The sequence below is a fragment of the Poecile atricapillus genome, chromosome 3, assembly GCF_030490865.1.
Source record: "Poecile atricapillus isolate bPoeAtr1 chromosome 3, bPoeAtr1.hap1, whole genome shotgun sequence".
Classification (NCBI taxonomy): Eukaryota; Metazoa; Chordata; class Aves; order Passeriformes; family Paridae; genus Poecile; species Poecile atricapillus.
In genome coordinates, this window is record NC_081251.1 from 14,426,765 (window position 1) to 14,453,838 (window position 27,074).

The 27,074-nt window shown below is 41.5% G+C and overlaps 1 protein-coding gene across 6 annotated transcripts in view; it reads right to left on the reverse strand.

The window, feature by feature from the left end:
- The window catches only part of LPIN1 (lipin 1), an 81,464-nt gene that overhangs the window by 43,065 nt on the left and 11,325 nt on the right, over positions 1-27,074 (reverse strand). For 2 of the 6 annotated variants that reach the window (XM_058834029.1, XM_058834028.1), the window contains one exon: positions 17,864-17,920. In XM_058834029.1, the coding sequence (XP_058690012.1) occupies positions 17,864-17,920 (57 nt within the window). Of the gene's footprint in view, positions 1-7,151; positions 7,289-15,759; positions 15,829-17,863; positions 17,921-27,074 lie in introns of those variants that run through there. The other 4 variants (XM_058834031.1, XM_058834032.1, XM_058834030.1 and 1 more) reach the window with 4 other exon arrangements.

A 27,074-nucleotide genomic window follows, 5' to 3' on the forward strand; every position in this document is an offset into this window, starting at 1 on the left:
ACTGAACTGGTATCAGCACTTTTGGGCTCCTACTGCACACTAGAAACATTGCTTTTCTGAACGCAAATCTAGTGGCAAGCTGCCCAATAGGGAAGAGCACTTGGAACTCATGCCTCATCCTATGCTGTGTCACAGAACAGGTTGGAGACCTCCAAAAATCACCTGGTCCAAATATCTGCCCAAGGCTGCCCACAACCTTGGCCCTGCAGAGTACTCAGTGTCCTCAGGATGGAGATTTCTCAGCCTTTCTGCTCTCCTGATCCTATGTATCCTTGTCCTCATAGAGGAAATTTTCTTCACCATATCTAATCTGAGTTTCCCTTCTTGCAGCTTGTGCCACTGCCTCTTGTCCTACAATTGTGCAGTTCTAATATCCAAGCTTTTTCCTCCATACCCCCCAAAAACTGAGTATTGTGAAGAATAAATAAAACTAGTTTTCTTGGCCTCTGCTTCTAAGTCATAGAAGCCTTATCTTGGGGGCCATCATCTAAACTCTTAAAAAAGTTGCCATGGCACAGGCACCAATCTAAGTTCAGAAGTCAGCCTCGAGGGTGTCAGATATAAGCAAACTTTTTAAATTACCCCTTTGCCTTGGAAAAATACTGGGGATTTTTCCAACCTAATGCACAAAAACGAACACATTTCTTCTTGAGCTAAATTGAATGCAAAGACAGCTACAGTTAGCGTCAAAATTACACAGTATAGTTCATCCCAGTTAATGCTTGGTCTGCTTAAGTAATAAAATGTCTAGGTGCAAAACAGTCGTGACTTCCTTGGTGGAGAATGAGCTGCTGGATCAGTATGTAAACCCCACTGTTTGGGAGAGTTCCAGGCAGACAATGCAAATATGAGGACTGCCACACCCTCTTTACAAGTTACATCAGCTGGGCTCCTAAAGTCCTAAACAGTCCAAAATTTTGCAACTATTCTTGCAATTCAACAAATCTTACCTACTCTGCCTGCCCTTTGGACACAAAGATTATTTTTATACCCACAAATTAAAAAAGTTGGACACCATCCTCAAGCTCTGAGGCTAAATGGCTCAGCACAGCTTGCTTCCATAGAGTGGAAATCTCTTATCCCTTAAAAAGTGCCACATTCAAATTGTGAGCTGGTGATGGACACTCCTGTCAAGCTGGGCATGTGCAAAAAAGTCATTGTGGGATTAAAAGACAGACTGATCACATAAACCCCACTTCCCTAAGAAACTGGCAAAAAATGAGCTTATTTTTCAAATGTAGAGAACAAAAGATGCTGTAGTTAAAATGGTGAACAGTTCAGAAATTAGACTCTTGTGGTTGTAGGCCCTCTATCCTACCTTTTATACATGCCAACCAAAGCTGAGATTGTTTGGAGTCTGAGGTTTGTAAATTTGTACTCTGAACCTAAAGTTGGTCCATGCCATGTCAGCACTCCAGGAAACCAACACTCCTCAAACCCCAGAGGGACTGGATGTGGCTTTGGAAAAACACTTCACTCTGGCCACTCCAAGAAGTCTTTCACTTACTGACCAGGCAGCAGCAACTTCAGCAGTAAACACGAGTTTACATCATGGGTTAAAGCCCAAGTGCCTGCCTGTTCATTATACTCAGTTTAGTAAAACTCTTGTTCTCATACCACATGCTACTGGACACAGCATAGAATATTTTTCATGCTGGGAAAATTCAGAATCCTTTGATCTAAGCTTGCAAGTGAGAACAGTCTGTACTGCTTCTGTCAGGATTCTCAAATGGTTTGAGTTTTGTTCTTTGCCAGAAGACATTTCACAGCTCTAAGTTTTGAATCTATTACAAAATTAAAGGTATTTTCTAGTATAATTTTTAATGTAAATCTAACTAGCATCACCTTCCAGAAAGCCTAGAAAAATTCTAACTCTTGATTGCTAAAACACAGCAGCCATTTTTCAGAATTCATCATCATCTGGAAAAATAAGTCAAAAATAAATAGCTAGGTGATCTCTCTTATTACTTAACTGATTTATTCACTTAGCAAAGATTGACCTAACAAAATTAGTTCTTTCAAGTCCCACTCTGCTGGATGCCACAGTAAGATCAAACACACTGTCATCTAGATAATCCACTTCTTTCATACAGGTACACCAGACTATGTCCTAATTCCACTGGAAAAGCCAGTAATTGTGGCTTTTCCAACCTTGTGGCATGGTTTTGGTTGTTTTTCTGGAGATTTTTTTACAGCTCAGCTCTTCCCCTTACCATTTCATCCTTCTTTACTGCATTTTTCAAAATAAAATACTGAAAATCATAGGAACTAAGGGCCTTTTCTCCTGTTGCCTTGTCAGGTGCCACGGCATTAATGAATAGATCAGATATCCACACATACCCAAAATACTAAGGGATGCAAGTGCTATTCAACACACTCTAAAAACAGACAGTTGATTTAGGTGGCATGCTGTAAGGGTAATTAAAACATGAAACACACTTCCTCTGGAAGATATGAAATTTCCAGTGCAGAACATTTTGAAAACAGGATAAACATTTGCTGGGAATGGTTTAAGAACAGGCAACTACAGCCTTTGGGAAAGACATTGCTGCTGTGCCTGTGCCCTAGACAGTAAATCAACCCATATCCCATCACAGACCCAACCATTACAATCTGGACATTACTATTGAATCCACTTAAATTTCAAAATCTGCTACTGGTAATTTTCAAAATCTGCTCCTTTTAGGCACAGGCCAATAAGCACTCTCCCAACAATCCCAAGGCACAGCCAAGGAGCTAAGATGGACTGGGCACTACTCCCATGGCCAGTTTAGAAGCAGTTACCTTCTTTTAAAGCTTTACACAGCTTTACAGAACAGACGGTGCTAGCTGGTCTGGTCACCAAGAACGAGCTTTGGCAACATCTAGGTCTCTTTTAGCCCCTTTCTAAGTCTCTATGGTTATGATTGTGCACTGGCTTTGTAGGCCAGAAGAGGAAGATTTGCAGCAATGGTAAACATAACACAAAAAAAAAAAAAAAAAAAAACAAAAAAAAAACCAAAAAAAAAAAAAAACCATATTTCAGTTACACTTTTAATACCTGATATGATGATGAGGTCCATGGCTGAAGTGATGGGCATAAGTACAAAACAAATCAACTCTCCTCCTTAAAGCTTCCATACAAGTGGGAAAATGGTGAAGGGAAGATAAAAACTGATGGGCTAGTGTTCAATTAAAATACATCACTGCAACTCTGCTGCTGACACTGAAACTATGACAATTTCACAAATCTGGTCCATCTGGTCCCCTGATGTACCCTTGGTTTTTGTTTTGAAGATGTAAAGCTTGAGAGAGACCAGACTACATTTGGGAACCAGACTGTGGTCCCTTCAAGAAAATTATGCTTCATTTACAAAAAATAATAAGTAAATGATAATACTTCAAAGTCAGTGCTTATTAGCACTCTTTTACTGCATATCAAATACTTCTTTTCTTGACTGAAACAATTCAGTTTTGTCTGCAGTACTGAACACTTAATCCTTATACTGCAACTAACAGAATATTACTATTGACATATTCTTTACCATGAAAAACAGTTTCAGAGGTTACATTCTAAAAAAAGATTTGTGATAAAAAGGTAGGGGAGATAAGAAAATATTTCAGATGAAGATTCTCTAGATGAATATTTTCAAAATTAAGCTTAGCCCTTCAATTCTGTGTGACAACCATAGTAATGTTGACTTAACTATAAAAGCTCTAAATAACAATCATTCTATTATTTTTAAAATATGCATTTTTGTTTATTAGTAAGTTGTTAACACACTGTAAAGTCACTAATGCTGTTTGTTCATCACATTCAAATCTCTTAGTATTTTATGCCATTTCAGTAGGAAACTGAAAATCATTAAGAGCTCTCAAAAGCCTTTTTCTATCTGTGAGTTCCTACATCAATCCAACCTAAAGTCACTGCCATGAATTCCCACCCTAACTTTTTGAGTACATGCCCAGGCAGAACCCCAAAGTTGTGCATTTTTCAGAGCAAAATCAGAGCCTGGGTTTACTTCCTCTATAGGAACCATGAAGATATTGCATGGGACTTTGGGAGACCAGTTTAGAGCTCTGCTTTCCTACAAGATCCACATCTAATTTTGGGCAAGTTACTGAGGCGTTTATCTCAGAGAGTGTAACTCCCATTGGTTTCAAGCAGGGTCTACCACTGTGGCCATATGCCAGCTGCAGCAGGCCAAGTGAGACATAGACAAGCAGTCTCCTTGCATATTCTTTTTTCCAGGAAAGGAAACCTGGACATGTGACCTGAAAGGGAGCATAAGCAGCCATGAGCCCAATTTGGACAAGCTGCTGCAGGAGAACTCCAGAGCACTCTGCTGAGCAGTGTGACTTTGGCTGTTCTGTAAACAGGAGAACAAACTCTGTCCAAGTCTGACTATACCCAAATTTGTTACAGCCTTCCCGATAGTCACAGCTGCACGGGACAGACCACATTCCTGCAGGTGATCTGACAATACGTCTGGTCAGTCGGGAGACAGGTGCAGTTCACTTGTATGTCCCTCATCAGAAAGGAAAATTCAGCCTGTGGCTGGCTCTACACCAGAGTAACAGCATTGTGCTTCCTGCCAGTCAAACTTCCAGAAATATTTCAGGGTTGGTATTATTCCGGGCTTAATTCTATTACGAACTACTTGACTTCTATTCCAAGTTACCCAAGGCCAGTGCCAAAAATTGTGACTTCTTACAACAGCAGAGTCAAATGGATCAAATGTCAAACTTATCTTCCAAGCTGCCTGTCCCTCCAATAACCCACCCACTCACAGTCATGGACTTTGAATAAGAGATGACTATTCCTCTGGTTCTGATATTGCACTGTATTTCAAATAGTTAAAACTTTACTTGGTGCAATACTTCATGAAGTCCCTGTAAAGGACAGAATATTTTCCTGAGAGCAGATAAAATCAAAAATTCAAACTGAAGACTCAAAACTTGCCTGCAATGAATCCCCATGTTCAAAACAAAGGGATAACTGGCCCATAGCCCCACAGTCATGGTATCAAACTGGCACCCAAGAGTCCAGGAGAATTATTTCAAGGCCAGCTGAAGGGTACAACCACAGTCCCCATACCAACCTCCCAGCTGCACATTCCCCACTCTCTTAAATCTTGTCCTTGTGTCAGCACTGAAAAGTAACACCACAAAAGCCAGAAAAAATAATATCCAGCTAGATCAGTGGGATGATGTGACTCACCACATACCTGTACAATTGCTACTACCAAAGAGAGAAACTACGAGTCAGCAGTACACAGTACAAGGGACACCACTAGTGAAATTCCAGGCAGTCCTGAAATCACATCTCAAGACTTATCTACTCCTTTCCCAGAGATTTCTTGGGAGACCTTCCACATTTTCCTTGGTCTCACTGTACCTTCCCAACTGTACAGTGGCTCCCATCTCATGGAGACACTTTGAGGGAATGTACAGAAGAAATGAGACCCCTTTGAACTGACCCTGCACAAAGGAGTTCAAACTTTACACCTAACTGAAAAGCACAATCTGATGCCTAAAACCAAGAGCCTTTGCAGTAGCTGAAGAATTTGTAGTAAGTCATGTACTGTGCTGCCCTGTGCTACTGTTCTGATGTCAGTGAGAGAACATTGAAATCAGAGTGGCAAAACACCAGTAGTTCTGCTCTATACAGACACCTCACGTGACTTGGCATGCTTTGTCTCAGCAGAACTGGAAAACAAATCTGTTCATTAGGCTCTGTATATTCTGCATTTTTAGAGTTTAAAGCTTTTACTGTATTTCAACTGGTTTTGATGACTGCTGTTTCTACATATATTCACAGATTAACAAATCTGTACATCTGCACATGCTCAGGTATGGAAAAGGGTCAAAGACTAAAATTTTCCCAACTCCCTTAGGCCCCACTGCATCAGGTAAGCAGATATTATCAGCTAGTCTATATGTGCCTTAGTGACCTGAAGCTATAAGGAAAGGCAGAAAGTATCTAAAACCATTAGAAGCTATTTCCATGGCTTTATGCCTTAAATTGCAATATATTTATGTTGAGCATTTTCCATCTGATTTCCTTCACTGTCCCCACAGTTTTTCTCCAGTTCTCTTCATGGAAGCAGGCTCATCTTACTTTAATAACAGGAGTTCACCTATCTAACTTCTAACTGCACTGATGACAACAAAACCTTATGTATGTACGCTAGGCATTTACCAGTGTTTACTTCTGGAGACAGTAGAGGCAGGGACACAGATAAAGTTATCCAGAAAATAAACCATTTCAAAACACCCTCCAGACTAGGAGCCAAATTAGAATTCAGAAGATCTATCAAGGCTGATGACTTCACATGGGAAAAGAAAAATGATCTGATGATGATCTGCAACATCAAGGCTGGGATACAACCTCTATGAAATTCCTCTATTTGACAGAGATAACCATATTGCAGTGTTTTGTCTCCTCCCCGCAAGACATACTTGCTTTTAGTTTTGCTTCATGAAGGTAGAGAAGATACACTAATCAACAGAAAAGTGGTAACTGGGGAGGGGGGAGGGAAACATAAAAGAAATACAAAATATCCGAAAGTTTAGTTTTCTGTATAGTTTTCTGTATAGTTTTCTGTATAGCCATTGCATTGCTGCTAGCCAGGCTCTGCTATGTCATTAAATCCCTCTGTCCTGTTACTGCTGTCATTATTCCAGCTCAGGCAAAGTATTACTGAAGCTGTGGCATAACGCAGTGATTTGCATCAGCAGCTGCCAGGCAAAGGGAAGGAAAATTCCTAAAGCCAAAGGGGAAGCAGCAGCGGCACACAGAGGGGCACTGGGCACCACCAGCTCACACAGCTGGGCGCGGGACGGACCCCACACCGAGATCCCCACGCAGGGTGCCTCCATCTGAGGCACATCACATCTTCCCTCTAATCCCGTGCACAAAGCAGCCTTCAGCCACGATGGCCCGGCAACCCGGGCGCAGCTGTCACTGCCCGGAGCCAGGCGGAAAGGAAAGGAGGGCAGGGGATGCGGGCAGGGGATGCGGACAGCCGCCCGGAGCCCCACCAGGATGCCCAGGCCGGAGGGACCCGCTGCCTTCAGCGGCTCCTGGCCTTGCCTTCACTGCCCGCGGGCAGCCGGAGGAGGAAGGGCCTCCCTCCTCCCGCAGCGGCCGCCAGAGCCCCGGCACCCACCTCTGCCTCGGGCCGGCTCCCGCAGCTCCGCTCGCCGCCGCCTCTGTGCGCGCCGCGGCCGCGGGGACGCCGCGGGGCCGCTGGGGCCGGCCGGCGGTGCCGCCCCGGAGGAGGGGCCGGAGGAGCAGCGCGGGGCCCAGGGAAGGCGCGGCGGGGCGGGGGCTCAGCGCTGGGCCCGGGGAAGGTGCGGATGGACGGGGGCTCGGCGGGGGTTAGCGCGGGGCCCAGGGAAGTCACGGCGGGGCGGGGGCTCGGCGGGGGCTCAGCTCTGGGCTCGGCGGGGGCTCAGCTCTGGGCTCGGCCAGCCTCCCCCGCCCGCCGGGCCCGGAGCTGCCGCAGCCGCCGCGGGCCGGGGCGGGGCCGGGGCGGGGCCGGGGCGCGCTGGTGTGGGGTGATCCCGCGGCCGAGCGCGAGTCAGGTTCCTGGCTGGGAAAAAGGGGGTGGAAATGAGAATCGCTGAGCCCAGGCTGACCGTGATAGGCGTCACTTGGGCTGCCGGAGCCTAGCATTCATCGCCGACGGGAACACGTCTTTCAGCAGCAGACGCTTTATAGCTTTAAATAAATGCGATGAAATAAAGCTTTTCCTGCTGTTTCCTTTTATGTAAGCCGTGTTGTAACCTCACTTTGCTCTGAGCGCCTTAGACAGCTAAAAAGGGAAGTGGATGTTCGTGTTGAAGGAATCTTCCAAGCCTTTTTGAAGTCTTGTTTACAGAGCTCAGGAGAGGGTGATGCTATGTACAAAACAAACGAACAGGAAACGAGTAACACGGGGGGGAAAAAAGATGGCAAAAATTATACACACACACACACAAACAAAACAAAACAAACCAAAAAAAGGATCAGAGGTCATTATTGAAGCACTCTGCTAGTTTTAGGCCTGAGAACAAGCTTTTGAGAGCTGTATCTCTGTGTTGTAGCCCCCAAAATGTACATGCAGCTGAAGCCCAGGAAGAGTACCTTGCTGAGTAATTAGTGCTTAAGCCTTCCATTTCTGTTAAATTAATGGTTACACACCAAAACAATCTTAGTAGAATCTTCTCTAGGTCATCACCTGATTGTAACCCTTCAAGTTGTTTTTCTGTGACATGTCTTCCTCCTATAGCTCTCTTAGGTCTCTAAGTTGGCCAGTCTTTGTACAGCTCACAGCTGAGACAGAGACACTAGGTGATAGGACCCAGTGCAAACTCACAGACTCCAACCTCTACCTCTTGTTCTCTCCTCCATTCCTGGTTACTTGTACAACTAAGTACACTTCAGTTTTAGAACAGAAAAGTAAGAGAAGACAGTTTCTGCCCAGGCACGACAAACAAGGGTGTATACTTAGTCTCAAAGAGAAAGTAATACACAACTGCAGTTTTATTTCCCAGGCATTTCATATCCAATCTCTTGCCAGTAGGTAGTCAGTAGGCAGTGAGAAATGTTGGTAAATAATCCCATGCCTGTTAATAAAAGAAGCTTTATCAGTGTTGACTGTGGATCCTACCAGTGTTCTGCCCACCACATTTGTGTGGAAGACAATCCCATATTGTGCTCCCTCTGAGAGAGTGGTAACCTTCAGCCATCACCATCTATGTTAGGTGGGAGGACTCCTCTAACATATTGCTCCATTATGGTCTTCTACTACTATGCTGAAGTCAAAACGTGATCAGAACACTGAATCTAAAACACTGTCTTTCCACAGGCTCAACAACACCCACCCTTTCATGCTCCTTTCAGAAATCCAGACATTAGGTTCTCATTTTTGGAAGTACGATATTCTGTTTAGCTGCTTATCATGTCCAGCCATCTGCTGCTTGATGTAAAATAGCCCACAGAATAATGCTCTACATTTTAAATGATTCCACCTCCAAGGTCACGTTTTCTCTTCCTACAGAGCAAATACAGCCTCAATGCACACAAGATGCTATGGGATGTGCCAAATACTTGCACAGCATCAGTGAGCTTCCCTTAATAACAGGGAATAACATCCTTCTGTGCTTTTTCACTCAATTCTTATTGATGATGTGGCCAGTGTGCAGAGTGGTCTTCCTCAGATGTTGCCCTGAGAATCAGGCTTTTCGATATTGTTTTCATAATTTCTAGCCATTTTCCCAGGAAAGTAACTATAAACATAAGTGTTTATACATTCCATTAAAGATATGCCTTTTGATGGACGTCTCTCACAGCCAGTGTGGTTGGGAAGGTGGTAACCTGACTACCCAATCCCTGGTTGTTGTTGAAAACCTATAAATACTGAAAGAAAAAATAAACTTCTTTATTCACCACACTTCGAGCTGCATCCATGTGAATAATTTCGTGTCTGACAGTGACACGCAGATTACTTCCCTGGAACAACCTCTGCCAACTCAAGAAATCCTTCTTGTGCTGCACTTCAGCTCATAACTGTTCTCAGTTAGTTCTATCTCGAGGACCAAGGACTAGTACATAACCAATACTTTGATATTGTCCAAGCCTTAGCATGGTCATGTCTGTGGATTTGACTCAGACCAGTGCAGAGTTTGGAGGATGGTACGGTCAGGGATAGTTCCTAAAAAATAATCTGGAGTTACTCACAGACTAGCTGGCAGAGGGAGTACGGCCCTAGCAAGAGGAAAGGCCCTAACAGTGGCATTTCCAAAACACACTCAGGAATTATGAAGTTCTGAAGTATTATTGTTTTCTTCCTGAAAGGTTTCCCCTTTAACAGGTTTCTTTCTGGAGGAATTGTATTCGTCAACAGATGTTTGTTTACAGTTTGATCTAAAACTGTCCACAAAATTTTGAAGGACCTGCTCATAGAAGTTTTTCTTTCCATTCTTTGATGGTCAATTTACATTAATTCATTATTACTTAACTCTGATTCTTGTTTCAAAGAACTTATAAGTTATGTTTTCACTCTGTGTTCATACAGTTCTGGCACAGCAAAGTTCTAGCCTATGATCTGGGCTCATAGTTACTATGAAAATACACTTAAAAAGAAAGTAGAGTTGTGTAGTCTTTTGTAAACTAATAAAATTGGGTTTAAGAAGAGTTGACAAGCACAGAAAAGTTTAATAAAATCAAAAAACAGATTCCTAAAAACAATTACAGAAGTCCATGCAAGGGGGAAAAAAATCCTTCAATTTTATCGTAGGACTCTAGTTTATTCTAGGAAAGATGCTGCCATTCAAACCATTGTGCATTAGCAGTAATGTCTGGCTTTTCCCCCCAGTAAAACTGGGATTGATGTTCAGGCACACAGGACCTGGGTTATGAATGACTGCAATTGTTAATGCATGTCCAATGTGCAGGTAAAAAACATTCAGTAAATAGAAAATATGAGCTTTTATCTTTTAATTTATAATTAACTCATAAGCAAATATGACTCTGGAGTCATGCTGACATTCTTTATATAAGTAATAAACTCAGAGTAGCTCACACAGTGTAAATTAAGAGTTGATCTAGTTTTATTCCAGTGTAAAAATCAAAAAGCAGTTTGACTGACTCTCTAATTAACTGATTAAACATCCCACCATCCTAACAAAGGAATTACTCTCCTAACATAAGTAGATATTTTTATACAGTACCTACAGCTGCCTCTGATAATCTACTGGATTCTCTGTCTGGTTCACTTTTTTTTCCCCCTTTCTTTTTCTCTTCCTTTTTCCTTCAAGTTCAATTATTTAGGACTTCATTTCATCCGTCATTTGAAGGCACTGTAGTGCAGGGTTTTGTGGCATGTAAATACTGGTATTTAATCTGCCTCTAAGTACTTGGTTGGTGACCATTTTTTACGAGTATACGTAGATGTTATTTAGTTGCAGAGATTTCTAAAACATTCCCTTCCCCCCCACACTTTGACTTTAACTTCTTGCCAGTTTTGACTGTGCTGTTGCTTTTGCTTTTAATCTGTCCCCCTGAGAGCCTTGCAGTTTGACAGCTTTAGTTTAGGGATTTTACTTTCTGTATCATCACAGTTCCTGAGTATTGTAACCATTTGCTGACAGTTGCACATGCCAGCCAATATACTTGACATCATTTCTTGTCTTTCTTCTTCGACCTCTGTGTTAAGATGTGAGATGATGACAGGAGGACTCTGATGTCATCAGAAGTAGTAAAAGTTTCAGTCAACAATGAGACGTGACAGTGACCAGGGAAAAACAAAACTGAGAGGATTATTTTGTCAAATGATCAAATGTGGGACTACAGTTTTCCAGGAACTGTTGCAACTGGAATTAGAGGCAGGGCAGAAAGCATTGATCATGTACCAATAGGCTCATCTGTAATGGTAACATCCCTCAATGCATCAGTGCGTGCATTGCATAACCAAACTTGATTTTGAACCAAGTACTTGGTTTTGTAACAGATACACCCTTTCCTCGCCCTCACTGAAAAAAAAGAGGATCTATAACAAATGAACCACTAGACAAGTCTTTTTTTACTTCTCAGAATATAAGAAGTCTTGATGATGAATGTTCTCAGAGGAGCCTTTCTTTTTGCTCTAGATCCACATCCAACCATGTAAACCCATGAGAACCTCAATGCTTCCTTTATATCCTAGCAGCTCTTTCCCCAGACAAAAGTCATTTCTCTGCTACGAAATACTTGGCTACTGAGAAACAGAGACTTCTATTGACTCCTTTGATCCACATATCATCAATGCAGAAGAGGGTAGGAGTATTTAAATTAGAAACAAGAGAGGCTAAATATATCAGCCCTGCTGGAGGTACACTTGTACCAGGGCAATCTCATCAGAAAGCAATTTGGCTCCAAATCTGTAAATAGCCACAGTTGAGCTCTCTAAATATAATCTTAAAAAGCTTAGAAAAGCTTGAGCCCTGATAAAGCACAGCAATCACAATGTGAGATTAAGGATATAACATTGAAATCATCAACATGTTCTTTCTTCAGCCAAGACCACAATTCCTGTGTATGCTTGTTCAAACACAGACGTATATCCTGCCCAGGTAAAATACATCCTGGTGTCTAAGTGCACACACGTACAAGAAATGAGAGATCATACACGCCTCCTCCATCCTGTCATGGACAGAAATGCTTTGCAGCCCAAAATCTAGCTTTTCATCAGTCTAACACATCTGTGCATGACCAGCAAAACTTCTGCCCAGAATACTGTTTTCAAAGCACAGCAAACTAAAATCATTGGTATTGTTTGTTCAGAACAAAATAGTACAAAACATGCTATGAGAACTTCAAACAAAGCTGGTCTCTTTCCCAGGGCACAATCTTTTCTTCACAGTACCTGCAATACTTAAAAACTAAAATGGCAATCTTAGTCCCAAAGAGGAAAAGGATTTTTGCAAACCAACTCCTTCTGTTGGGAAATTTGTGGCTTTTCTCTCAGCTGTATGTCTGAAATTTCCAGATCAGAGTGCCTATCAATATAAAATTATCCTTGCAAATAGGTTCTGAAAGTTATTGCTTGAGGATTGTAAAACTGAACATCTTCATTAGTTCACTGTTATTACCAAATAAACTATAGGTAGCAAAAATGTTACAGCTGCACTTACGATAATAAGAAAATTAATACATATTTTGTGTAAAGCTTTTTCTTCTATTGGGCTAAGAATTAACTGCTAATATAGGTCACCTTGAAGTTAATTCTGTAACTCCATGGAGAGAGAGAAGTATATAAAACGTGTTTTATAACACAAGTAGCAATATTTGGTACTTCTCTCTGTGACAGAAAAATTCTTCACTTCTGTGCAGACCAGGGTAGAGGGGGGACTGTGCTGTGGGTGGCTCCTGGTGAATGCAGGGGCACTCTGTCCCTGACTTGGCATTACAAGAAGCAGGTTTGCTTGGCCTTGAAGTGAGATAATTCTGTACTCTCCCAGGTACTGTAATTAGTTCTGTCTGTCATATAAACTGGATGAAAAGGGTTTTAATCTCCCTTCAAGAAAGAGGCAGATGGAGGATTGTGAGCAGCCTCTCAGGAGGAGAGGCAGACTCTGGCTGTTGTCTCCCTCACCAGTGAACTGATTGGGGGGGCTTCTTCAGGTACTACCCAAAAGTTCACATCTTCATCCCTTCATCCAAAGTAAAGAAAGGTTTATTACTTTTGCTGTAAAGAAAAAGTGAGATAATGCAATCCCTTACTACTTAGTGTTTTCTTCTTTCACTAATGCTCAATTTTCTTGAATATTTGAAGTGACAGAATATAACCAGGTAGGAGCAGGTTTTGTTGGTTGTGTTTTTTTGTTTTTTTTTTAACAACTGTGTGTAACATTTAAAAGGGTTCTTTTCCCAGTTCAGCCTCTGCAGCAGGTGTGGGTTCTGTGCCTGCACCTGAAGGACTCCTGGATTCCCTTTTCAGGGCTTTCTGTAACAGTGAGGCACAAGGGAGTTCTGGCCCTAAAATCTTTCCACACTGTCCTCTCATTTCTTCTTCTGTGCCAAATTTGAAGACACTTTAATCTGGCAGCACAGATTTCAGATCTCTCCGATCTTTAACCTCAAGGCTCTGTATCAGGTGAATCGGGGGGAGAAGTAAAACTCTGCTTTGGGATAATCTGTCTTAGAAGTGTTTTCCTTTTAATTCCATTATTGGGGATTTTGGTGATTACAGTTTGAGCCAAGGACTGTGCTTGTTTTGAATCCAAAGCACAATCACCCATTGAATTCCTGTGAGAAATTTTTATCACACAAAATTTGAGCTAAATGGAACAACGGCAATTTTGCTTAAGCAAATAGTCTTTTCAGTCTGGTTGCTGTAAAATCTGACAATCTTATTGTTGTCAGCTCTTTTGTTCTTAAAAATATATTGCTATAGATGAAGTTAATAATCAAAATTGTGTGAAAATCCTAGGAACAGGCTGAGGCACAGAATTAAATCCTTCACATAACAAGACAATTAGTTCTCTTTATTTATTTGCATCAAGCCTGGGCAATTAATCAGTAAATACTGCATTCTTTATTTATCTAAGCAATTCATTCTCCTGATTTAGGTTGAGAACTTATATAAAATTCTAACTAGAACCTCTAAGACAGTTGTGTTAAAGCAGGAACACTGTCATTTATTTCTGTTTTTTAGTTACTGTCATGCTTTACATCTTCTGTAAGGACATGCATATCTATGTGATATTATCTGAGAAATTAGCTTAAGTTTTATGATTTCTACAACTGGAGTGCTAATACAATTAATAGGTGTGATTGAGTTTGCAAAATCATGAAAATGGTACTTTATATAAGTTTCATGTTCAAATTTCTGTGAGTGGCAGACGTGTCCCAGGTAATTCAGTCAATCCTTCCTTCAAAATACTCTGTGTCAAAATGAATGTAGACTCTCCAAAAGTGTTACAGCACTAAAATCCCTAAACATAGTAGTGAATGTTATTTTATAACTATAATTAAACAGCATTTCATCTCCATCAGTCTAAAAATAATTATTTGGAAAACTAAATTTAGATTTGTTGTGACAATGGGTATATTAACCAATGGAGGAACTGTAGTCTGTGGTTTGAAATGAAGCATTTTTATTCTCTCTGATTTCTGCCATTGTGTTGAAAGCTGAGCAAAAATTAAAATTTTACTCTAATGAATACTTCAGTATAAAAGTTTTGAAGTCTAAAATGCATAACAGTTTTTGCAAGTGAAACAGACATATCTTAAAGGGGGGTTTATTATGTCTGTGTAGTCTGGTCACAAAGTATGATGTGTTTGAATGGCTCTCAGGAGGCAGTAACACATCAGAAGGAAATGTAATTCAATGTTGAGCTGAGAAGGTTGAAATAATTTTAGTTAGTCCAGTGTTAAGATACTCTAAATTAATGTATTATCAGCCCTGCCTGCTCTACATGTAGATCTTTAGATCCTGCTCTTACATTAATGGGCCAATTCTGTCTCCATATATTCCTGTTCACTGTTTGAAGAAAGCTTACCAGCACTTGTGCATACATGAAAGAATTGTTTAAAAACATTATGTTTTGAAGCCGTTTTGAGAAAATAGGTGCCTTCAAAAATTAACATACTGTGAAAATAATTTATCCTTGTTCCATAAATACAGAAGAAGTGTGTGTTAAAACAAGCACTTTGTGTAAATCTATGGAAATAATATACTTTGATGAAATTAGGAAAATCCATTTCATTAGGTCCAGCACATCCTGGAACAGAAAGCCTTTGTCCTGGTGGCTTGTATGCTTTCCATATTCCATTATGCAAATGTGAGAATTCATCAGGCACTTTGCCTTATTCCTTCTACCCTCATTCCATATCTGCTTCAGAAAAATCTACGTACCATGCACAGACTCTCAAAGCCAGCAGCTTCTGCCCACAACAACATCAGCTTGTTGTAGTATTACTCACACGTCAGCCACATTGTGTTGGTTGTATCATGCACAAAGAGAATTCCCATTCCAGTGAGTTTAGAGTCTGAAAGTATCAGGCCTGGTGCTCAGTTCACACAGAGCAATATAATCCCTTTTAGTGCAATGAACTCTGTATTACACAAGCAAAGGATTTGCTCATTGTTTCAAACAGGTGAAGATTTTTTTTTTTTAAAGCAAGACTAGGAACAGGAAAGAAATGTTTTGTATCAAGCTCTGCCATAGCACAAGAAGAGACAAAGGACTGGTCAGAAAACAAAGAAAATAATAATATTCTATTTAATAGAATAAAAAACAAAGTCATACCCACAGGTAGTTCAGAGTCATGTCAAGGTACATGTCTGCTTCTGATGTGAACTCTTCAGACACCGTTTTCCCCATTCCAATCCCCACACTGCAATTTGGGCACTAACAAAAAGCCTCCCTGTGCTGTCATCCCAGTGATATCAGATGTCACTCCCCTGCAGCCCTGGATGACAGCCCAGTTCGTTCACCCTGTATGTTTTTCATGTTGCTTGCGTGGGGTTGGGATCATGCTTATTGCTTATCTACCTTGTCCAGGTCAGATGTTATTTGTTCTGTGTAATTCTGCTTCCTGTGGTGGATTCAGCCTGATGTTTTTTTTCACTTTCTGCCTCATACTGCTAACTTCTCTCTGCAGATATTGGCACAGCTTAGTGCAAACACCTCTTTTATTTGAACAATCTCTAAGATTTTCTTTTATTATTAGTGGTTAGCTAGTTTCCCACAGTCTTCTTTCTGTAGAGTAGATTTTAAATGTAGCACATCCACATTACAAAATCCTTCCTCCTGTTCTTCTTCATGTATTTCTGTGCTAATTTATGAGAAATTTAAGACAAAAATCATAGTACTGATACATTTTTTAAAAATAAAAATTTTTCCCAAATAACCCATAACCTGAACCTTCTTAAAGTATAATCTTATTGTAAGTATGTATTATCCTCCATTCTCAAAGTTACATCACAAGTTCACATGACATGTTTTGGTTACCCAGCAGGTGTTCTTATTTAATTTCAGAATTTCACCTGAATGCAGATCTGAATGTTCCCAAAGCTTCCAATGAAAAGATCACATCTGTAGTATTGCTTCACATATGTTTAATTTTCACATTTTATGCTGTCCTTTGCTAATTGGAGTTCCTTCCCTGTTTATTTTACTGGCATTTTGAATTCCCAGGTACTTTTCTATCTGCAAAGCACAGCTACTGAATTGCATGTCCAAATGCAACCCCTTCCAACAGCAACCAACCCCTTCCTCATTTCACACTGCCTGTTCGGCTTATCTAGGTGTCCAGTTTATGTGACATTGCTAATATCAAGCTCAGCATGAAGGTTAGATCCTCAATTTGTTGAAGCTGACATACCTTCCTACATCTGCCAGACCCAACTGAGAGCCTGACAGGCTCTGCCAACCAGCTCCCACACTGACAAACTACAAGCAAGTCTCCACAGGCTCCTGAATCAGGGAGGTTCCTCTGGAAACCATAGAAAATATCCTACACTGCACTGTGCAGGTTGTCTGGAACCCCCAGAGTGGGATGTACATGAGACAGCAGTGTAGCTATGCTAACATCCCACTCCACCCAGGATAATACACCTGTGAAGCCTACGCAGAGCTGGACAGTGGCTCCAACAGCTCAGCTAAGCGGATGTGATTGCACAGCTCTGCTTGGTGTTGGGTAGAAATGCTGTGTACTTACCTGTGATTTCAGTCAAGTCAGCCTCTAAATATTCTGCCCCACCATCACTGTAAGAGTAGGTCACTCGGAGGAATAGAGTCCCAAGTCATTTAGACAAGCATCAGGTTTTTCCCTGGATCTGCCTCTTTTGCCTCCTCCGCCAATCATTCAGCAGTGGCAGTTCTGTAAGTGGTGTGTGAAGCTCTGTTCTCCCCCTCTCATTCCTTCTCCTGAGTGGTTCTGTCCATCCATGGTTGTGTCCCAAGACCACCACCTCACAGATGTGCTCTCTGCCTTCCTGGAGAGCAGCAGCAGGGATGTCTGGGCATGTTTTCCCTGGCTTGGGACATGTCTTGCATCTCACGTTTGCCACAGGTTTATTCACTCTGTGCTTATTGTCCCAATCAAGTGCCAAATTGCCAAATTTTATTATTGTTTGCATCCTTATCCTGCTAGTAGTGGCCACATATGAAGGCCACCAGTTTCACAGAGCCACCCAGTCTTTCACAGGAATAATAATATCACATTATAGTGCTGACACACAGTAACACAGTGTCCAAAGAGTGACACTTGGACACTCTGCACTGGGTACCAGGAAGTGGACAAGAATTAACCACTCCTCATCCTGATTTACCAAAGACCACTGGACTTCAAGCTGGGCCTGCTCTAAGGCACTGAAATTAAAATTCAAATGAACAATTAAATGCCTACATTTAGATTGCGTGTCCAGACATTTCGAATCCAACCAGGATCTTTCATCAATGGAATCTGAAAGAAACAAAACATAATGAAAAATAATGTAGTTAATTAACCATACACAGAAGTTCATATATACAGGCCTCAATCATGGTCCTTGAACCCAGCTTCAGTGAATACCTCTCCTAAGATTCCTTTGTAAGCCACATGGCCTTTGTGTCATCCTCACTTTTTATCTGGACTGAGAAACGTTCTCAATTCTCTCTTTCCACCACCTCAGTTTTTAGGGGTTTTGCAGAAGGATTTTGTCCCCTGCTCATAGGATATGTATCATCAGCTGGAGAGAACTTGGAAACCAGCAAATTCTGTGAGCTCTGAAGAAAAATAGACCACAACAGTCTCTGCTTATTCTTTTGCAGGATGGGAATGCCAAAGATCTTCTCATATGGCATCATCTCTAGATGTGTTCATGGTACAGGAAGACCTCTAGTACCCAGTAGGACAGGAAAAGCAGTTCTGTAGAACAAGAACACACTTCAGCCCCTTTGAAGCAACCTGGTGCACAGGGTCTGCATAGCAGAGGCATGAGCGTATTCCATGAGTAATTCCTCTGCAGACAGGCAGCACAGGAGCCTCAGCAGAGTGACTGTACTTCCAGAGACAGACCACAGCTGAGGTGACAATTACTGTGACAGCCTCTTTAAGAACGCACAGAAGTAGGAGTGAATGGTGATTTCATTTTTAAAGAAGCCACAGTTGCAAGACATATTGACATTAATTAATACCCACTAAGTAGGGTAAGTTTTCAGTGTTGTTGAAGATGAAGGGACACATATAAATAAAAGGAAAAGTTATTGAAGAGAAATTCTGAATTGCATTTTATAATACTTCTTATTCCATAGTGAAATTTCATACTGAAAGGACCAACTCTAGAGGATTAATAAAGATTGATGATGATGATGATAATGATGATGATGATGATGATGATGATGTGAACAAATAATTCGAAATATTTCCCTTTCTTGCCTAGAAAAGTTATGGTCAGATTTCCTGGTGGTGTGTTCTCAAAACAACCATATTCCCTCATATTCAAATCTCAACATTTTTCAAAGAACAAATGCTCACCAGGAAAAAAGAAAAAACATTCTGCTATCTATCATTCTCAAGTTATATGACACCCAGAATACTCTGTGGAATCCTACTGAGAAAATAGAAAAGGCATTAAATGATCCTTTTTCTGAACTTTCTTCCATTTGAATAAAGACCATGAAACCATTACAAATAGGGAGTAATCCGAAATAGCAAAACAAACACTACAGAAATAAATTCACCTAGTTCTGGTAGGTCCAGTTCTTAAGGGTTCCATTACTGTTAATTACACTGTTAATTACACTCACACACTCTGGTACGTGTATAATTAGAATATCATTTCATGTGAGAGATGTGACAAGTAAGTTTGAGGTGACACAATCAGGAAGACAGAGAGGTCTGGCACATAGGCCTTCTCTGGTCACAACAATATATTGCACTTGGAACATTCCACTAAGGATTGCACCACAGTATTTAAACAGAGTTTACAAGGTCTCTCAACAACCTTATGGACCAGAACATATTATAAGTTTCATTTATCAAATTAAGAAATTAAAATACACCCTGATTAAATGACTTATTCTGCATTACAAAGGAATTCTAGCACCTGAATGAGGAAACATCTCTTTCCACATGGGCCATTGTTTTAACAAGTGGTCTATCTTTTCTATTCTCAGAAGCAGAATAAAAATACTGGCACTGTTACACCAATAATTAAATGATCAGTAATACTCTTGCAGGTTAGATTAATAATTGAAATACAGATGCATGCTGTATGCAAATACTGAATTCAGTATAATTGCCTTTTCCTGTTTCACGTGCCTGCTTATGTTTAAGAGGTATCATAGAGTAGTTTGGATTGGAAGGAACCTGAAAGACCATCTGGTTCCAACCCCCCTGCCATGGGCAGGCACACCTTTAATGAGACTAATGTGCTCAAAGCTCCATCCGCTCTGGCCTTGAACTCTTCCAGGGATGAAGCACCCACAACTTCTCAGGCCAACCTGTTCCAATGTCTCACCATCCCCACAGTAAAGAATTTCTTCCTAATAGCTAATCTAAGCCTACCTTCTTTCAGTTAAAAGATGTTCACCCTTACCCTACAAGCCCTCATTGAAAGTCCCTCTCCAGCTCTCTTGTTGCCCTTTCGGTACTGGAAGCTGCCTAAGGTCTCCCCAGAGCCTTCTCTTCTCCAAGCTGAACAACCCAAATTCTCTCAGCCTGTCTGCAAAGGACAGATGCTTCAGCCCTCTGGTCACCTTTGTGCCTTCCTCTGCACTTGCTCCTGCAGTTCCACATCTTTCCTCTGCTGAAGGCCTCAGAGCTGGGTGCAGCACTCAATGTGAGGTCTCAGGAGAGCAGAGCAGAGGGGCAGAATCACCTCCCTCACCCTGATGATAATGCTGCTTTTGATGCAGCCCAGGGCACAGTTGGCTTTCAGGGCTGCAAGCATACATTCTTTCTTTTTCTTTCTTTCTTAAAAACAATCAAAATTCCATGATCCAAAAAATAAATCTCGGTAACATCATAATAGGAACTGCTGCAGGAAAACAATATGTTTCATTGGCAGAAAAGTCAACAGTGTGTTGCAACAGAGATGGTAATTTTAAAAAAGTGCTGCTGCCTGTGCATTCAATTCCTCTGAAAAACAGTGATCAGAGACAGTTCTGTAAAACATTCTTTGTGTATGGGTGCAACAACCACGTGACTCTACAGGATCCCTGCCAACATTTTGAAAGTACAGTTAATTGTTTTCTTGCAGTAAAGTATTTGATCTTTTGAGTTGTCTAATCTCTGTTCCTGCTCACTTTGAAAAACAGCCCTAAGGAGTTTTCATTCAGACCTGCAATTAATGGAAAAATTTAGTATTTAATGAATTATATTTTTTGAGGAACTGTTGTAAATCAACTGACTGCCTTTCCTATTTAGTAAGCTTGGAAATTTAAACTGACATGAGTAAAAATGATTTTAAAGCAGACACAATGCATTAAATCTTTCCTTTAGATGTGCCAGCCTCAGCAGGCACCCTGCTGACCTTAGAGAGCAAGCTAATGTGGGGAAAAGATGACCTTGCGCTTAAGCTAGTGAAATAGGAGACAAGTGCTATTCCTGTACAAGACAATCAGAATCGAGGCACAGGCAGAGGCACTGGGACACTCTGGCCTGTGCCTTGATGCTGGAAAAACAGCACTTGGTTTGGGTGCTTCCACAGCCAGCTGGCAGCTCCCAGCTTGGGAATGAGCACAGAGCATTTCCAGCAGGCCTCTCAAGGAGGCCAACTTGTTTTGAGTGCTGATGGAGCTTAATGGCAGGAGGTGACTGGATCACACCAGGTTAGCATCAAAGACAGAGAGTGGGCACTGTCACTGTTTAGTGTTCTACCACCAGTGTAGCCAAGAGATCCAGAGCTCCTCTAGAGCTACCTGAGCTTTTTTCCTTCCAGGAGTGTGGGTATATCGTAAGCATTATTGAACAGTTTTCCTGATGTCTAAAATAAATAATATACTCCTAAATTGTCAAATGAAATTGAATTATATTTATTAAAAAAACTTTAATTATTGGTGCAAAGGAAAATTTGCCTTTTGGCCTCTAAAGAGAGTCTTTATGACCCTATATTGCCCAGCCCGTAAGCATTAAGCCAAGCTGTACTTTTCCCAACTATACATGGAATTAAGATATTTCTTTTAGCTGCCAGAAGGTGAAGTAAAACAGAAGACTCAGGGATAACAGATATGGCCTGATATCTGCAGAAGAACAGATTAGTCTATATTTCATACTCTTGCTTAGAGGGAAAAATGTATCTTATTATAAAAATATTGCAAGCAAAAAATAGTAGTAATAACTGTAATCCATTCCCCCTTTGGAGAGACATGGAAATACAGTGAGCATGAAATGAAACAGGAAATATTTAGGCATTAGGAAAACTTTATAATAGTAGGAGCACCTGGTATGGCTTGTCAGAAGAGGCTGAGATCTCTCAGAGCAGTCTGAACACACATTTGACATAAATGTTTTAATTATAGTCGAATTTGCCTCTAGGATAGACATGGGCCAGGTGATTTCTGAGTCTCTTCCAGCCTTGTATTTTGTTAGTCTGTGATAAAGTGACATGGCAGAATGAGAGTCCATTTTCAGGAGTTCTTTCCTAACAAGTAAATCTCGCAGTGGGAAAAAATTCAGAAACTGGTGATGAAAACCCTGTTTCATGAAATGCTTTGAATTTTAAAAAAATACTGCAGAAACAAGTTATAGGGAAGCACAGCAGAGTGGCCAAGGGATGGGCAGGGTGACCTAAACAGCTCTTCTGTCTCAAACTTCTGACTCAGTCTCATGATATCACCTGACTGGTGTTTAGCTCATCACACTGATGCAACAGGTGTTGTAAACAAAGTTATTCATTTGTGAATTACTCAAGTAATTTAAATCAAGTTCCTACAGTAATCATGCCTCTAAATGTAGTTAAGTACACACTGAATGCTTCATTTCTGCTAATACCAGATAGAAACATCCTATTACTTCCCTTGAGGAGCATCTGATGCCCAGTGAGTTGTATTTTCCCTGTAGTGTGCGTGCCTAGTGCAAAGCAGCTGGTCTGTCCCTTCACACAGAACCAGAGTAGGTACCATTTGTGAGGAGATGCTATCTCCACTACAGAGTAATTTTAAGCAACAAAGAGGAAGGAGGGCCACTTTCTTTCAAGGTAGGATTGGACAATCCAATTGCCACATGACCACATTACCTTTCTAAGTGACCTAAAGTAAGAAAACCATTTCCTAGCTTCTCAAATAAGTCAAGTTTGACTGACAACTTTAATTTTCCTGGGGAGGTTGTAACTAGTCAGACAAAGCTTGGGACATCAATAAATAACATGGAAAAAATTTAACTAGCAAGAGTTCTGTCAGAAACTTCAGTAATGAGTTCCTAGTTAAAGGGCTTGATTTTCTAACACTCCAAACAAAAAAAAAAAACAAACTTATCTATATTTATGTTCTATAAGAAGGCTACCAAAATAAAGCCACTGGTCTGTAGAAGGCAACATGGGAGCTGCTGCCCACAGACATGACCACAGAACAGTTTAAGTACTTTGCAACATGAAAGGCAGAGTCAAGTTTTATCATATGAAGCAGAAAAAGCACAAGAACAAATCAGTTCTGCTTTATCACCTCACTCAAACCTGGCTCAAAGTCAAAGAAGCCATTATGCTCAAGCACTCTGGTAGCTCCAGGGTCCCAAGGCATCACATGGAGACAGAGGAACAGGTGTAGGGTAGGAAGATCACAGCAGTTTGGAGTCTGCTTGCTTGCTCAGCCCTCAAGCCTCTATTTCTCTGGAGACAGCATGGGTGCCAGGGCAGCTCTTGCAGCATGAGCAGTGTTCTCCCTGCCCCTTCCTTGCTGAAAATATGGATACTTGCATTGTAATCATAGAATGGCTTGGTTTGGAAGGGACCTTAAGGACCACCTAATTCTAACCTGCCACCACCATGGGGAGGGATGCCACACATTACACCAGGTTACTCAAATTCCCATCCAACCTGGTCTTGTATGCTTCTAAGGATAGAGCATCCAGAACTTCTTTAGGAGCCTGTACCAGTGCCTCACTCCTCACAGTACAGATTTTTTTTTTCCTAAAATATAATATAAAACTCTCCACTTTTAGTTTAAAACTGTTCTCCCTTATCTGATCACTTCCTGCTCATGTAAAAAGCTGTTCTCCCTCTTTTTTTGTAGTCCAAGTACTGGAGGGCAAACCTAAGGTCTCCTCAGAACCTCCTCAACTCTCTCAGCCTGTTTTCATAGGAGAGGTGTTCCAGCATTTTTGTGTCCCTCCTCTAGACTTGGTCCAACAGGTCCATGTTCCTGCACTGACGACCCCAGATCTGTATGCAGCACTCAGGCAGAGTCTCACCAGAGCACCTTTTGATGGAGCCCAGGATTCATTTGGCTTTCTGGGCTGAGGGTGCACATTACCAGTTCCTGTTCAGCTCGTCATCCACCACAACCCCTAAGTCCTTCTCTGCAGGGCTGCTCTCAATGAGTTCATCTCCCAGTGTACTACATCAAGTTCCTAAATGATTTTGAAATCCAGATGTAAGCTGAATGCTTTGTAAAAAAAGTGAGAATATCCATGGCATTTCTGTCCTGGAGCTGCTGTAAACTGCAGCTGGGCTCAGGCATGTTGGTTTGCTCACCACACTTTGAAGTGAGTTTGAAATAAAGATAAAATAAAGGACTGAAGGAAAGACACTGTGAAGCTGTTCATTTAGCCAGAAACCTCACTGAGTTATGTCCCAGGACTGGGTTAACACAGGGGGCTTTAGTCTTTGAAATATACCCTGAAAGAGCCTCATGCCAGGTCTGGATTCTTCCTTCTGAGCTCCTCCCTTTTCTTAACCTCACCCTAATCTCTCACAGAGAGAATTATCAGCTGTTTATCTAACGTCTTGCAACACATGCTGATAAAGGCTGTTTTGTCATCTCCCACAGACCGTTCAGCAGGGCAGGGCATGTTTGGCTGCCACCACCATTGGCAGAGGTGGTGGCCCCACCACCACACCAGCTGCAGTTAACACTGCACCTGGGAATGTTTCTCTTAGGAACCACCCCAGGCTACCAAAAGGTGTTTCATGAGGTGAGGTATCCACATCACCTGATGCTCTCACCCCACCCTCCCTCATGGAATCAGCCTTTCCAGACCCAGAGGCGTCCCTGAGCAACTTCTCCATCAGCCCTGGACACGGCAGCTCCTACCCACAGCTTTCCCCAGACCATGGAAGAGGGCAGTACATGCCCTTCACCAGAGAAGGGTGAAAATGGCTGCTCCTCCTCACAGCCAGGGGCAGAAAGCTGGTGGGTTGAGCTTCACGACTGCAGTACTGACACTGCCCATGGCCGATCAGCCTAGGCTTGGTGAGGCTTTGGGTCATCCAGACCCGCATTGTTAAGTACAAGGCAAAGGAGGTCAGGGCTAGATCTGGCCAAATGTAGGATCTGCAACCATGAAAAATGTATAAATTTTGGGTTTTCATGATACAGAGCAAACAAAACTGATCTGGCCCACTGAAGTTCCATCTGAGACACGAAATATGTGCTCAGCCATGTAAACAGCGGACTCTCCAAAGAGAAAAAAGGATTCTGAGGGATACTGGTCAAACAGGTACAGCAGCAGAGCTGAACTGGCAGCAGGCTTGTTTAAAGACTTGTTTGTGCCACACACTGGATCCCCAGGCTCCCCAGCACCCAGCAGTACACAGAGCAAAGCTGCTACCACTGCTGTGCTGTGCCTGCTCCTCAAATAATACCAGGAACAGACTGTGTTTTTGCCTGCTAGCAATCTTTGCCATTGGTCACATACAAATACCTTGTACAAATAGCTTATAGAAGCTTGTGGGGAGCCTTCAGAAAGGGACATTTCCCTAGTCCAATTTATTTTCTGTGCAAATTTAGGCATGAATTTTAGGACTGGGGATGGGGTTAGGAAGATGACAGCAAAAAACTGGGTGCTGTATACTGAAAAGCTGCATGAGACTTTCACATTATGAATTGAACCCTTTGTCCATTTGCCTATAGCAGCTGCCTCCATAGAGGCATAAAGGTCATAGCAAGTGGGAGGTAATGGCCATATCTGGGGCGGACCTCCAAAACCTAGCTGGGCTTTTTATTCTCTCCATTCATTTACTTTGTTTGCTTGTTGGCTTACTCAGAGGTCTTCCCTATGGGTCTCATAGCTATTTTAGGCTGCCAGTGATGCTTCCCATCCCCCTGTCCATTGATTTGTGGAAAGCCTCCCATCAGAATGCAATTTATTTAAAGAATATTAAATTTTGCCACAGAGGGAAGCTCCTTCAAGTCAGTACTGATATGCAAGTACTTGCACACAAGTGATGTCCAGAGTCATCAAGGGCACCAACAGTGATGAGCACAACAGGTTTTAATGTATGGCTTCATGACAGGCTTGATAGAGCCATAACCAGCCTTCATTAAAATGTGAGTGAATTAAAATATACATGGGGTTTTTTCCACTTTGTCCATATAGGAAAAAAAAAAAATAAAAGTAGGTTTGCTGTTCTTTGAAACCCTTCAAGCATTCAAATCTTAAAGCCTCACATGCACCTTCCTTACAGCAGAAAAAATTGTATTGTGTGTAGTTTTGGGGAATTTTTAAGGGATTTGCTAGCCACAGCTTTTTAAGATGTTTATGTCATTTTGTGGAAAATAGGTATGTTTGTGATATGAACAGAGACCTTGTGTCCCAAGATCAGATTTCTGCAGTGGAACAACAGAAGAGGAAAAACAATCCTACATCTGAGGGGTAGGTCAAGAAGTTTGGAAACTTCCATTGCAGCTGGCACTATTGCAGGCTGTCTGTGCTCTGCTGCACAACCCAGCTAACCTCACTCTGCTTCTGTTTTTTTAATATAAAACAGAGAAACATTATCAACTCAGACTACTGTTATGAAAGTGAATTTCTCAATTTTCACAGTTTCTGACTTCATTGGGTCAATACACAGGGCTCACATGGAGTAAAGACTGCGTGTATGCAAAAGTAAACACATGTTCATAAATAGACTTTGGAAGCAGCTCCCTACTGGCTGTTGTCCAGAAAGGCAGAAAATAAGGAGGAGGGGAGTGTGCCTCTTCATTGCAAGTGATTTGTTTTTCTAGCTAATGCTACACATTGTTCAGGACTATTTCTAGGAAGAAGGCAGTCATAAAATCCAATCAATATAAGCTGCAACATTACTGACTAGAAGAAAAACAGCATGTGCTGAACAGGAGGAAGTATTTGAATAAAATTCTTGGAAAGAAGCATCTCAGAATGCAGTGGGCCAGGAACATTTTTTCTGTGGTACACATTTAGAATATGTTCACACAGAAAGCTTTAAAAGTATTTATAAATATTTTTTAATGTTAATGTTCCCTTGGGCTTAACTGGCCTTTAATTAATACTAGAATAACTGCATTGGTTTTGAAATTATTTTACCATGTTGCAATTTCACACTTTCAGAAGTTCTCTGCTTCTCCTACTTTTTTCAGTATTTTGCCTGAACAAGGCTCAGTGGCCTGGCAGCCATCAGTCTCTTTGCAAAATGTCATATAGTTTTTCTCCAGGCAGGGCAGTGCTGTGGGTGAAGATT